The sequence below is a fragment of the Diceros bicornis genome, chromosome 6 (genome assembly GCF_020826845.1).
Source record: "Diceros bicornis minor isolate mBicDic1 chromosome 6, mDicBic1.mat.cur, whole genome shotgun sequence".
Lineage (NCBI taxonomy): Eukaryota > Metazoa > Chordata > Mammalia > Perissodactyla > Rhinocerotidae > Diceros > Diceros bicornis.
This window is the reverse complement of record NC_080745.1, coordinates 8,471,406-8,485,446: the sequence shown is the minus strand read 5'-3', so window position 1 is coordinate 8,485,446 and position 14,041 is coordinate 8,471,406. Positions and strand designations below refer to the sequence as shown.

At 55.4% G+C, this 14,041-nt stretch overlaps 1 protein-coding gene across 3 annotated transcripts; it reads right to left on the bottom strand.

Annotated features, from left to right (window-relative positions):
* Window positions 1-1,738: 1,738 nt before the first annotated feature.
* On the bottom strand, window positions 1,739-12,434 carry RGR (retinal G protein coupled receptor). 3 transcript variants are annotated; one of them, XM_058542636.1, is made up of 8 exons: window positions 12,356-12,434; window positions 10,573-10,729; window position 10,159; window positions 9,330-9,462; window positions 6,501-6,654; window positions 4,969-5,086; window positions 2,315-2,428; window positions 1,739-1,870 (listed from the first exon to the last, which is right to left on the bottom strand). In XM_058542636.1, exons 1-8 carry the CDS (start codon window positions 12,432-12,434, stop codon window positions 1,739-1,741), a joined length of 888 nt encoding a protein of 295 aa, XP_058398619.1. The 3 variants fall into 3 exon arrangements, with proteins under 3 accessions (XP_058398619.1, XP_058398621.1, XP_058398622.1); XM_058542638.1 differs by lacking the exon at window position 10,159 and having other exon boundaries at window positions 9,330-9,451; XM_058542639.1 differs by lacking the exons at window positions 2,315-2,428; window position 10,159 and having other exon boundaries at window positions 9,330-9,451.
* Between the last annotated feature and the right edge of the window lie 1,607 nt (window positions 12,435-14,041).

Sequence of the window (14,041 nt, the reverse complement as noted above, 5' to 3'; positions counted from 1 at the left end):
CGGTGTGCTTGACTGTGCCCCTCACCTGCCTTCCTCCCCCTCTCCTCGGAGCACAGGCGGGGCCTGTGTCTTTGGGGACACTGTTTGGGGACACTGGCCTCCCCTGCTGGGTGTTGTCAGCCTCCTCTTATCTCCCGCCCCTTCTCTCCCTGAGTCTGGAGATCGTCTCCCTTCTCTCCTCACTGTCCTCCCTCGTCCTCCTCAGGGCCTTAGTGTCTCTAGTGGTGGAGTGAAGGGCGGGTCCCCAGGGAAGACAATTAAGGATCCACGGGCTATGGGGGCAGGGTCAGCACCTCTGGGCCCCAGACTCCATTGCCGTCCTGCCCCTACTCAGCCTGTGTGTGAGCCCGGCCCCCACTCCAGGGCCCAAGACAAGGATGTGGCCGCTGGGGTGAGGCGGAGGGGCCTCTTGTCTCCACCGCGCCCCGCACAGGGCCCTGTCTAGGAAATGGCACTGTGGGAAGGCTGCCTCCCCTCCCCACCCCACCTGGTTCTGCAAAATGACTGAATGGCCTCTGCTTTGTGCAGGCTTCTTGTGAGTTATATGTTCACAAGGCCTGATTTTCTGCATCTGCAAAACTGCGAGGCAGGTCCTGGTGCACAGGGGCCCCAGAGGCTGTTCTCATGACCACTCCACTCCCCACCCCCAGAGACTTGTCTCTGCCCCTGTCAGTCCACAGAACCAAGCTTTTGTCCTTCCTGCCTCCTCAGTGCATCGGGCAGCTCCCTTCCATCATCAGACCTTCTGCAGAGCCCTCGATCACTCTGCCAACCATCTCCATTTCCCTCTAGGGCAATGGATCCTACCGAGGTCTGTGCACCTGCCACACCTTGTCCTCGAAGAGCTGACTCGGAGGGAAGTGCAAACGTACGTCCAGGGATGGGGATCCAGCATCAGTATCACAAACCCAGATGCCCACAGGCTCTGCAGGAGCAATGAGCTGCAGCTGATGGGAGGTGACAGGCCCTGGGCAAAGGGCAGAGGCATGCTGAGCTCACAAACCGTCCCCGTGGAGGAGGGCAGGCCAGTGGGACCTCATCCTTGGCCATCTGGAGGTTTAAATAAGTTGTTATGATTTTTTAATGTCGGCAGCTAAGCAACATGCAGCCAGCTGTCTTCGACTGGTGGCTTCTGGTGGCTAACACAGAGAGCACTTAACATACCAGGAACATTCCGGTCCTCTCTGCACAGTCAAGTCACCATTACTGTCATCGCGTCTCACAAGCTGGGAGACAGATGCACAGCACAGTAGGGCACTGGCACCAGATCACAATTTAATAAGTGGCATTTGAACAAGTAAACCCAGGGCTTTCACCCCTTTCTACGTCAGACACTGAGTCCTAACAGCTCTGTCTTAATGAGCAGCTTCTGTGTGCGTGGTGAGTGCACGTTATCTTGTTCAAGCCCCACAACAGCCCTGTGGAGTCCATGTTAACATCCTTACTTAGGGGTCAGAGACAGTGACCTTCCAAGATCTCTCAGCCTGTGTGGAAGGCTCTGACCAACACTCAGGCCTGTCTGCTCCAAAGTCCCAGCTCCTTCTGTGCAGCTTGGTCTCTCTGAATCCCCTGTGTCCAGCCTGGGGCCAGGCCCACCAGGGCCATCAGAGACGGTGGGTGAGTGTCTGGAGGTTGGCTTTGGAGGCTACTGGGCAGGACTCCTGGGGGAGCCTCCCGGCGTGGGGCTTGGGGAGGGTGGCAGGACTGGGCCTGGGACTGAGCAGCCCCAGGGAGAGGCTCACTGGGCTCGGTCCCGCTCACTTTTCTGTGGCGAGAGGCACTGCCAGATTCCCTTGTGGAGCATCTCACTGCTCAGGGCATAGTTGACAGCATTGATCGTGGGCACCGTCTTGGCAATGAGGGCAGGTACCTGTTGTGACAGAAAAGTCCAGGAGAGAAGCTTCAGAGCCTCTGCTCCTCTCCCTGGTCCCAACTGGTGACCCCTGCCTCCCCCACCCGCCCCACAGCCACCAGTCTCTTGTCCTTGGCTGGATTCTGCAGGCTTGGAGCTTTCTCTGACCAGTTGGCAGATGCGTGGGAACGCCCCCCTCCTGGGCACCAGTCTCAGCCCCTCGTCCCAGAGTGCACTGTTCACCATCTGGCTGTCCCTCCCTGTCATCTCACATGAGGCCTCGCAGTTTCCAGCCGCAGCCCCGCGTGGCCGGGTGACCAGCAAACACGCAGTGTGGTGAAGATTCAAAGGAAAAGAAAAAGAAAGACTATCGCGGAGGCCATAAGCCAGAAAGAGAGACAGGGCGAAACAGAGACACAAAGACAGGCAGGGGTCTGGCTTGGGTACTGGAGGCGTCTGTACCATCCGCAGCTTGGGGGAGAGGGCGGTCGCATCCGCGATGGCGGCGTAGAGATACAGGAGGGCATAGGGGCCCCAGCAGAGCAGCAGCGTCCTGGCTGGCAGGGTGGTGTTCACCTGGGGAGAAATGGTCACAGGAGGGAGGCATCGACGTGCTCCAGGTGGCCGGCAGCCCCACGAGGCCCCGGGATCCTGTCGGCACTAGGCAGGGCTGCGGGCAGATGCTGAGCCTGCGGAGGACCTTGGGACCAGATGAATCTCTCTTCTACTTAAGATGCGTGACCCTAAGCCTCTCATTTAAGCTCCCTTGACCTCAGTAGCCTTGTCTGTAAGATGGCCTGATAAGACCTGACTTGCCTGGAGGCAGGAACTGGGGGCGGAGAACGAGCTTCCTTCCTGGTCGGGCTGCTTTTGAGAACTCCCGGGCTCCGTGAGTGTGGCCGTGTGCAGGAGGGTCCCCTGGCTGAGCCGCCCTCACACCTCAGTCCCAGACCCAGCTCGCCATCAGCAGCTATAGCCACCTGGCCGGACAACCTGTGCTGGGTTCAAAGGGGCCGCTTTCCGCCCTGTGAGATACAACCAGGCCGTGCGGTGCCACCTGGGGCCGCGGGGGGCGCACGACTGGCCCTCTAATTGCGCAGTGGAAGCTGCACGTTCCTGCTCCCCATATACACGCAGATGCTCAAGTTTAGACGCTGGAAATCAGCGCCTGTGTTCTCGTTGACCACGCCTCCCTTTAACAAAGAAGGTGATTTAAGTTGGAAGAGGATACTTTTTTTTCATGGAATTTTGGCTTTTAAAATATATTGACTGGGAGATATTTTTTTCTCTTGAATTGTCCCTCAATCGAAAAAAAAAAGGTGCTGTGCGGGCCCATGGCTTAGTGGTTAAGTGCCTGCACTCCGCTGCTGGCGGCCCGGGTTCGCATCCAGGGCGTGCACCCACGCACCGCTTCTCCGGCCATGCTGCGGCGGAGTCCCACATACAGCAACTAGAAGGATGTGCAACTATGACATACAACTATCCACTGGGGCTTTGGGGGAGAAAAAGGAGGAGGATTGGCAATAGACGTTAGCTCAGAGCCGGTCTTCCTCAGCAAAAAGAGGAGGATTAGCACGGATGTTAGCTCAGGGCTGATCTTCCTCACAAAAAAAAAAAAAAAGGTGCTTAGCACAGAGGGAGGGCCTCCTGGTCGGAGGAGAACGGACCCCCTCTGCGGAGAGGCCGTGTGGCCTCCTAGGGGAACCACTCAGCTCGCAGCCTGGGTCCCTGGGCTGCACAGCGGCCTCTGCTGATGCTGCCAGAACTGATGATTCCAAGTCGACCCGGAAAAGGGAGAAAATCCTTGTGGCAGCCATGTCTCCTGGCTGATTGAGCCTCCGATGAATAAGGTGACTTGGAGCACCCAGGCGGGGCAGCGCGGGGGACACCCGGGAGGCAGTGATGAGCAGGGGAGCGCCCAGCCAGGGTCCAGGGATGCGATCTGGTCCTGGCACAGCCTCACCCTCCTTCTGTGACTCAGGGGAACCTGGGAGTCCAGCTAAAATCGATTTCTACAGTCCTTCTCCAATTCTCAGGGGAAAAAAGGTGGCAGGTTAAATGTCTCAACAAAGAGTGTTTCTTATAGGCATTATGATTAACCACTTGGGTCCTGGTGGGCCAGACCTCAGTTTGGATCCAAGTGGTCTATTTCTAGTTGTGTGGCTTTTGGTGAGTTGCATAGCGAATCCCTTTCAGCCTCCATTTTCTAGTTGTAACACTGGGATAACCTTCCTTCCTCAGAGAGCAGTTGTGAAGATGTCATAACATAATGCACAGAATGTAATATTTATATATTTTTTGAATCTTTGATACTTGTTATGACTCATCTGCTAGAGATTGTCCAGGCGACAAAGTTAAAAGAAACTGGTGACGGGAACATATGAATGCAGAAGTTCAGAACTGGCTGGGGCTTATTCTGAGGTGTCGTTTCTCTCAGACAAATGTAGCTGCAGGTGTGATTTCATGTTGTGGGTCACAGCCTGTGCCTGTGATTAAATTAAACATCCCAGAGCAATTTAAAAGCATGTAGTGTTGGGCCAGCCCGGGGGCATAGTGGTTAAGTTCATGTGCCTTGCTCTGGCGGCCTGGGGTTCACAGTTTCAGATCCCAGGCACGGACTTAACACACTGCTCATCAAGCCATGCTGTGGCGGCATCCCACATATAAAGTAAAGGAAGATGGGCACGGATGTTAGCCCAGGGCCAATCTTCCTCAGCAAAAAGAGGAGGATTGGCAATAAATGTTAGCTCAGGGTTAATCTTCCTCACCAAAAAAAAAAAAAAAAAAAGGCCTGTAATTTCGTGCCAACCCTCAAATCCTTGGGAAGCAGTAAATGGAACAGCGTGGATGGTGGCCGGCAGGGGGCCCTGGCTCTCCAGGTTGCGGGGTGTGGGTAAGTCTGAGCAGTCCTTGATCCTTCCTCCTGGGTCTTGGCAATTCCCAGCAGAGAGGAGGGTGTGTTCCTGCCCTGACACCAAATGCTATACGGTAACTGGATTTTCTCCTGATCGTTGAAGACACAGAAAACCCCTGATTGCTGTCTGTCACTTTGTTCATGTTCCCTGGTGGCCCTGAGGGGGACAGAGATCTCTCCTGCTCTGGGAGTTGGCCCTTACCTGGAGATGGCCAGTCTTCCCGAGCTTCTGCTCCATGAGCCGATAGGATGTGACTGTGATGAGTAGGGGCAGGAGGAAGTTGAAAAAGGCCATAGCGAAGAGGAAGCTGGTGAAGTTTCTGCAGGTGGAGGGGGAGAGGAGCAAGGATCATCCCTCAGGGATCATCAACTGCCCTTGAACGTCCATCAGACTTTGCTCTAGACGGGCAGATGGGGGAAGTGCTCCTATCAGACAAGTGCTCAGAGTGTGGTCGCTCCCGGGGTCCAGCGGGAGCCGAGGAGCCACCAGGTCCTCCTAGAACCTGCCTGTAGGAGCAGGGGCTGGATGAGGGAGAGTCCTCCTTCACCTGGCTGTGGGGCAGTTCAGGTGCTCAGCCCTGCTCTCTGTGTGTGCCCCTGGCATGGAGAACGGGACACTTCAGCTTGGGAAACATGTTTACCAAATGGAGGAGATGTCAGTGGACTGAGAGGAAGGAACACTCAAGGAGTGTTCTAGGCACAGCGATTGGAAAGGGCCTGCAAATGAATAAAAAAGGCTGGACATTGTGTCACTGAAGAAATCATTGAAGGGACCACAGAAGAGCCTGGGTCATGACCAGGTGGTGGTCATGGGGGGGTGGGGGTGGGGCTGCCCAGGAGCAGGTGAGAGTCACAGGGAGGAGATTCCCATTCCGTGCAGCAGAGACCATGTCATCTGGGCACTGTCCGCTATGGAGAGGTAGGAGGAAGGACTGGACACTGGCTGGGGCACTATCTGCAGGGAATGCCCTGGATGGACACTTGGTCCAGACCCAGTGTTCTCAAGCGGGTTTCACCTGGGAAGCCTCTCATCAGGGCAGATGCTTCATGAGTAAACACGAGAAAACATGTAAAGCAGATGAATGCAACATGGCTCTAGTGGAAGGAAGAGGGAGGCTGAACCGTGTGACCACCCCTCCCCCAAGGCAGCCCCTAATGGGTCTCCCTGAGCCCTGGTCTCCCCAGAGCCATGTGGATGGGGCAATTCCACGCACATGCTCCGTGATGGTGGGGACCATCGTGCATTCAATCCTGTCTCTCTAGGTCTTGGCCCAAGGGTTGGCTCACAGCAGATGCTCAGGGAATTCAGAGAACTGAACTCCATGCCAAGAAGGCCTCTCCCAATGCAAAGACCTTAACATTCTTTGAATCTGTTGAACCAAGGATATGGCTCCTTCTAGAAATTGATAAAGTCAGAGCTGGGACAGCTGGCTGTGCTGAAGATGGCAAAGGGGTCACAGGGCTCAGTGACTGTTATAACTGACACAGGCCAATGGCTCACTGGATAATGCCCCATCCTGGGCACAATTCTATGCCCCGATCTGCATAATGTTGCCCTCACTTGGGCTTTCCCCAGTCCTGCTGTCAAGTGGGCATCAGGACTAAGGAGTCGAGACTGTCGGGCAAGTGTTGACATTTCCCCATTTGGATTCTCAGCTGTGAATGTGTTGTCAGAAGAGCTCAAAGCCAAGAATCCCATGAAAAGGAGCCTGGAAGCTGTTCCTCCCACCTCACCTGTCCCCCTTGGAGTAGTCCAGGGTGCAGCATGTCCCCAGTGGCTCATAGTCATAGTGGCCCCAGCCCAGGAGGGGCATTGCTGCCCAGAAGGCAGAAGACAGCCACACAAAGAACACCAAGAAGATGGCCGTGTTCCACGCCAGTCGGCTGCCTGCATGGACAGAGGAGGAGGGTGGTTGACAGGAAGAGATAGCTTGGCAGAGTGGAAAAGAATGGACGTCATGGTCACATGAATGTCCCTAAATCCTGGCTCTGATGCTTAATGGCTTAGTGCCTCATGCAAGTGAAGAGTTTCTCTGAGCCTCAGTCTTCTCCTCCACAGAATGGGAATGACAGTCCCTTCCTCAGAGGATTGTTATGAAGAATAAAAGAGATAAGGGACGCTGAAGGTCTCCTAGGAGACACTCTATACCATCTTCTTCAGAGGACAGAGAGAAGGAGGGGGTGGCAAAGAGACGGGTGTGTTTCCCAAGCCAAGTTAGGGAAGAAGCCTGGGCAGAGGTTCAGGTGAGGGTCGTGGGGAGGAAGGCAGAAGTCTGGTCTTACCGCCATCCTTAGCTCTTGCTCAGAAGCAGGCCACTGCCTCTGCTTCCACTGCCTGATGCCCCTCAGAGAACTCCGAACTTAGGGGTTGGGGCCCCACCGCAGTGCCAGTGGCAGAGGCGGGGTTCCGGCAGCATCTTCTGGTGTGAGCAGTCAGACTGAGCTGACCTCCTCCACAGTCCCTCCGCCTGTGCCCCTCACAGCCTCATCCAGCCCTTCCCATCCAGTGGTTCCTAGATCTGGCTTCAGAATGCCTTTCCCAGGTGCCTCCTCTGTCTATGGGTTATCTGTCTTGTTCCTTTGCAGACAAGACCCCAGGGCAGAGGACAGGACTCCAGGGGGGTGTGATCAGCAGAGAAGAGCAGGTCTATGACCCCCTTCATCCCAACACTTGGCTTCCCTTGACACAGCCCCAGGTGGAGTTTTCCTGGATGTGTCCCTGCTGTGGATTGAATGTTTATGTCCCCCTAAAATTTATATGTTGAAGCCTTAATCCCCATAAGATGGTATTTAGAGGTGGGGCCTTTGGGAGGTAATTAGGTCATGAGGGTGGAGCCCCCATGATGGGATTAGTGCCCTTATAAGAAAAGACATGAGAGAGGGGATCTCTCTCTCTTCCATGTGAGGGTACAGTGAGAAGGCAGCCGTCTGCAAGCCAGGAAGAGGGCTCTCACCAGAATGTGAATCTGCCAGCACCTTCATCTTGGACTTCCAGCTTCCAGAACTGAGAAATAAACGTCTGTTGTTTAAGCTGCCCAGCTGTGGTATTTTGTTATGGCGGCCTGAGCAGACTAAGACCACCCCCCAACTGTGGGCACAATAATTAATATCCACCTTGACCCGTGTGTCATATCAGCTTTTTCGGCTTTGGAAACAGATGACCCCAGTGGCCTGCCCAAGGTCGCCCGGTAGTGGAGTGATGAGCTCAGACCCCTCCCCTTCCTTGTTTTCATACCCCTCCAGCACAGAAGGGGCCCTGATCTGACGCCCCTGGAACAGGGATCAACCGCTCCATATTAAGGCAGAGAAGCCCGTTGCTGTCTGAGAAGGTGTGTGTATGTGTGTGCGTGCACGTGTGTGCGTGCACGTGTGTGTGTGATGGTCTGAGGGAGCTCTGGCGGCAGGGCTGGAATAGGAGGGTGGGAGAGGAGCTCCACGGTCAGGTGGGGCAGGGTAGGAGTTAGGGTAGGAGAAGAACAAAGGCCAGATTTTTGGCCTGGACGGAGGCATGTGGCTTCGCCAAGGGCAGGGGGCTGTGTGTGTCTGTGGCAAGGGCAGATCTGTGATTCCAGGTGGTGATGTCAGGGCTTGAGGCCGTGCTGGCCATGGACGACACAGTAGCCTCCGTGCCAGGCACATCCACAGCTCGGGACTCGGAGCCCAGGAGACAAAGGGAGAGACCACCTCCGCAGGCAGCCAGGCCATGCCCACTCCCAGCTCTGCCCTACGAGCTGTGTGACCCTGGGCAAGCTACCTAACTTCTCTGAGCCTCTGCTTCCCAGTCTGCAAGCTGGGGGTTTGCTGTGAGGGTTGGCTGAGCCACAGCTCCCCAAAGTATGTTTGCACACCTCTGGCGGTGAGTGGGATTCTAGAGGGTTTATGAGTGAATGTGTTTATTCTTTTCATGTACATTAAAATTATAAAAACATTAAAGTTGTGATTTCACAGATATTATTTAGAATGAGACTAAAGCAGGTGTTTAAATGTTTAAAAGTGTGTTACTTTTAAGAAAAAAATATCAAGTAAATAGCAGAGCAGTTGGTACACTGATATGGCCAATTCAGAAGATGGTATTTGGCAATACAGCTTGGAAAATCCGGAGCTAAGTTAGTTTTCATGAAGCCCCAGCATAGCAGAAGCCCTGTGGAAGTGTGAGGTACAGGGGCACCTGCCTAGCTACATACACACACACACACACACCCCACCTCTCTGACTCCCAAAGTGCCTGTCTTCAAGGGCATTTTCTGTATCCATGATCTCATCTGATTTTCAAAATAAAACTGTGAGGTTGGTTACAAAAATCATCTTGCAGAGGAGACTAAGGTTCAGAGAAGACCCCTGACTTGCCTGAGACTCCAGTGAAGGTACAGGCAGCCTTTCCAGCATGTGCCTCAACACCTTTCCTGTACTCTCCCTCCTTCCCCGAATGCCCACACCCTACATTCATGCACCCTCACACCCACCCACACTCCCCTGAACTGGGAAACACCAAGCAGACCTTTGGCCTGATCACCCTCCTCATGTGGCTGTCCTTCCACTCTGGGACCCAAAGACAAGACGTACGCGTGCAGTAGTGGTGATAGCGCCCCCAGGCGATTGCTGCGCTGCTGCAGAGGCTGGCCAGCGCCGTCACAAAGCCCTGGAAGCCGTGGGCCTGGCAGCCTTCGGAGCCATAGGGCCAGCGCCTGTGGAGACACTGGGCACCAGTGAGCCCGCCCTGGGTCCCTGCCCTCCCCCACCTGCAGCGGGGAGGGCACCTTCCTGCACGTGGGCCCAGCTCCTCAGAAGAGAGCTATGTTATCTGCTTTTCCTCTGAGGGAACTGAGGCCTTAGAGAGCAAATCATGAGCGGGAAGGGGTGAGCCCGGGGCACACTCTCAGGCGCAGGGTCTTTCACTGACCTCAGCTGGACCAGAGGGTCTCTGTGTGATCAGATGCCTCCATCACAGGAAATGGGACACCCCAGCTGGGAGGAGAGCCCATGCCTTTATTCTACAGATGGGGAAACTGAGGCTCAGAGAGGAAAATGTACTGAGCCAAGGTCACAGCAGATGATGGCAAAGAGGGTAGACCCCAGGCCTCCCAACTCTCAGCCCATGGGCCAAGCAAGGGTGGAAGCTTCAGTTGCCCCCTCCCCCACCCTGGGCAGGGGCAGCAGGATATCAGGGTTAAGGAATCCTCATTGATTCAGGCCCCACGGACTAGTCAGCCCTGAACATCCACAGCCAGGTGGGCTCCAGCCTCCATCTGTAGTGCCCGAAACCAGAACAGGAATGTTCCGTCCGCTTAAGAAAACCATCCCGGAAACACCTTCGGAGGCCATATTGGCACACCCTGGTTTGTACATGTGGAGGTCTGAGACACTTTTCAAAATCCTATTTGCTTTCACAAACACTCAGTTAGGGCTTTCTAGGTGCCAAGCATCATTTTGAGTTATTTACAAGTAATAACAAGCTTTCAACCACCACATAAGATAGGAAATAAGATCCAGTTTACTGAAGAAGCTAAGGGGTGGAAATAACGAAGCCTGAATTCAAACCGAGGGCCCTGGTTTCAGGGCCTGTGCTCTTAATCCCTACAGTCAGCCAGCTCTGTGGGCCAGGTCCGAGCAATTGCTGTGTTCCAGAAATTGGCTGCGGTTCTTCAGGGATGGTCTGGAATTCTGATTTAGCCTAGTTCAGCCTGCCCACCGTCTCTGCTATAAGTTTCTATACTAGGGAAGAATGCCCCTGGCCTGGCTGCTCGATGCCCAGAGGTCAGACCCCAGGCAGGGCCCCGGGGCTCGGGGACTGGGGAGGGGCGGGTACCGGAGGAGGCTGGAGGTGGCTGTGACGAGAGCATTCAGGCTGAGCCCACTGTCCGCCAGAGCCAAGCTCAGCACCAGCAGGTGGCTGGGTGTCCGCAGCTCCGGGCTCTTGCAGAAGGAGAGGATGGTCAGGCTATTGAGGCTGAGACCGGCGAGAGCTGAAAGGAAGGGTGGGGGCTGGCATCGGGGCTGGAGAGGCCTGCCCGGGTCAGAGCCAGGGGCCTCAGCGCCTCCTCTTCAGGCTCACCACCCTCCCAGTGTAGCTCGTGGACCACCTACGAGGTGGGCTGGCCCTCAGATACCGAAAGCCACAGACGCATACCCTGCCCTCTACCAGCTCAGTGTGATGGGAATACAGAAGAGGAGGAAAACCAGTGAAGCGCAGCCCGGTTCACGCCAGAGCCATCACATTCAGGGAGGGCTCCAGGCACCGTCATGTGCCAGGCACGTGCTGAGCACGTTCCGCCGCTCCTCCCACGCGTCTTCACTGGGTACTGCCCTCTCCATCCACAGCTGGGAAACCGAGGCTCAGAGATGCCAGACAACTTGCCCTAAGTACACAGCTGGTAAGTGGCAGAGCTGTGACTCGAACTCAGGTCTCTCAAATTCCAAAATGCCTTCTCCAAGGGCTGTGGAGCAGCATCAGGGCGAGCCTCGGTGGGGAGGAGCCAGGTCAGAGCTGGGAGCCGCCCTGGCCCCCAGCAGTGAGCTGAGCTGGAGGGGCGTCTCCGGGGGCAGACAGGCCAACCTTCAGTTTCAGCTCCAGCTCCGTCACTCACTTGCTGCTCCTCATGCTCCTGAACCCTGACTTCAAAACTATGAGAGTGTACAAGGAGGACAGGGTGTGGAAGAGCGTTCTAGAAAAAGGGAATGGCATAAAGTGGTCACGTTTCCATGTTTGAGGACCTAGAGGGGTGCTAGGTTGTAGGGCTCACAGAAGAGGAAGAGGGGCTGGGCCACCAGACAGTGGTGTCCCGGGCTCCAGGACCAGCCTGGTGGCTGCTGCTCCCTCTCCACTGCCAGCTCTCGTTGGGTGAGAAAATGCGCTGGTTATTTTTCTGGATCTGCTTTGAACAGGGCTGCATTCCCCATCCATCTAGTCTTGGTGCCCAGCTCCAGTGGCTATAGTCCCAGCTCTGGCCTCAGTGAGCCTCTTGGGGATTCTGAGTTGAGGCAGGTACCTCACGGACCCAGGTAGCCCCTGGTGGAAATGCTCAGGGCGGAGGGAATGGGGATGGTGGGGGTCATGTGGGGCTAGAGAGGATGGGAGTGAATGACCTTAAATCCCGGTGTCTGTCTAGGCCAGCACTTCACACCCGTGATCCCATCTAACCTTCACCACCACCCACTGGAATGTCAGGGAGCTGAGGGTCAGAGAGCTTGAGTGACTTGGTGACAGTCACACAGAGAGCAGGTGGCAGAGCTGTCTGTCTCCAGAGCCTACCAGGGGCCTGATCTTATACAAGATTCTTAGCAGGATTTCCAGGGAGTGGATTAAACTTTCTCCTGGCTGGATGGACATGAAAAGGCCTGAACCCGGGATCTTGGTCATGCCCTGAGGAGACGTCTGCCTCTCAAAGTCCCTCCCTCCCTGACCCTTGCCTGGCTTCTCTCTCGGCTCCCAGCCTGGAGGCTGCATCCCACAGGTGCAGCCATCAGAAGCCCCCAGAGGTCCAGGCACAGGAGTAGGGTTTGGGGACCTCTCCTTGCCAGCTCCACAGCTGCAGCCTGGGTTCTGGGAGCCCACTGGGTCCCCGCTCCACCCCAGGTTCTGCCTGGCTCACCTTCTACCAGCAGCACCGTCCCCACAGCCAGCACCTCCAGCTCCCCAAAGCCGGGGGGCAGGGACCCGGACTCTGCCATCCTCAGCCTTCCTCCCTGCCGCCCAGCTTTCCTCTGGCTCCCCAAGGCCAGGACCCTCCCTTTTAAGGGGCCATTCCACGTGCTAGCACATGCAGGTGATTATGCTAGACTGCGGGCTGCTTCTTGCTGCTCCCCCACTCCTCAATCGTGCTTTTGGCCCAAGCAGAAGGAACCCATTCACCAGCTGGACAGTGCAGCCTTTGTGAAATCAGAATGGAGCCCTGTCTCCTTCATTTCAGCCCCATCAGGCAGGATTAAGGCCCCAGATTCTGAATGGTGTGTGGCTGAGAGCCAAGTTAGAAAAGAGTTGTGTAACCAAGCGAGGGTGGGAGCAAAAGGAGGGATCTGAGCTGCAGCTGGGCCTGAGAACCTGCGAGGGGCCGGGCCCGGCCATGTGTGTGGGTGCCGACAAGCTGGGCACCCGTGTTTGTGTGTGTGCGTGTGTGTGCATTCATGTGTGTGTCCACACACTCACATGTGTCCTCACAAGCGATGGGGGAAGGATGATGGTTGGGAAGTCCTCTGCTGTCATAGAAAGAACCCCGACTGGGACTGGAGACTGAGGTTCTGGTTCTGAATCTGCCACTAACAAGCTACGTGCCCTGGGGTGGGACCACTGGGGTCTTTTCAGGTTACTCCTTTGCAATGTAAGCATCTTCTTTCGTGGCCTGTTTGTCTTGGTTAGGAGAATACATCATGGGTATGGCCTCCAGGGCTGTGTTCCTGACTCCATAGGGCATGTAAGCTACACAAGCATACAAGTCTCCCAGGGCACTGGCTTGGGACAACGGGCTGCTATCTTTTTGTCAGTGGCCCCAAGATCCACTACAAGCTTTGGCTCCTACAAAGGAGGTCCTGGTAAAGTTACGCACTGGCTCGTGGTGAATTTACATCAGGAAACACTAATCTAGAGCACCTTAACTCACTCTCATATAAAGAAACCACGGCCTGGAGCGCTGTTGGCAGTATGGCTAATGTTTATTGATGCTCACTAGGGGCCAGCACTGTGCTGACCCATCTCAGGACGACTCCTGCGACTCCATCAATTAGACACCGTCATCCTTTCCATTCCACCTGAGGAAACTGAGCCTCAGAGAAGCGGCCTGAGATCACGCGGGGATCCATGAATGGAGCTGGAACAGAAACCCGGTCTCCTATCCCCTGGGCTCCTGCTCAAGCAGCTCATTCTATTCTTTCTATTCCGTAAATGTCCATTTCCCACGCCTTTCCTCTTGCTGGTCCCCGCTTGTATCTCAAGCAGCCCTCAGGGCTGAGCTGATGGTCCACATCCTCCTGGAAGCCTTCCTTGATAACCCACTTACCCCTTTCCCAATTTCTATCTTGTATTACTGGTTAATACACATGTCGGGGTTTTTTTTCATGCCTGCAATATCCCAAAATACTTGCAGGGAGAAGAGAAAGCAGGACGGGGCCGGGAATCAAGGGTAGAGTTCAGTGAGGCAGAAGAGAGAAGGGAAGGCATCCCCAACAGAAGGAGGAGAAGGCAGAGAGGTGGAAAGGGCAGGGCTGGCCTTTGGTTTGTGGAGGAGGAGGTAGGAGGGAAGCACTGAGCAAATCACACTGGCTAGATGGAAAGAGAGGAAGGC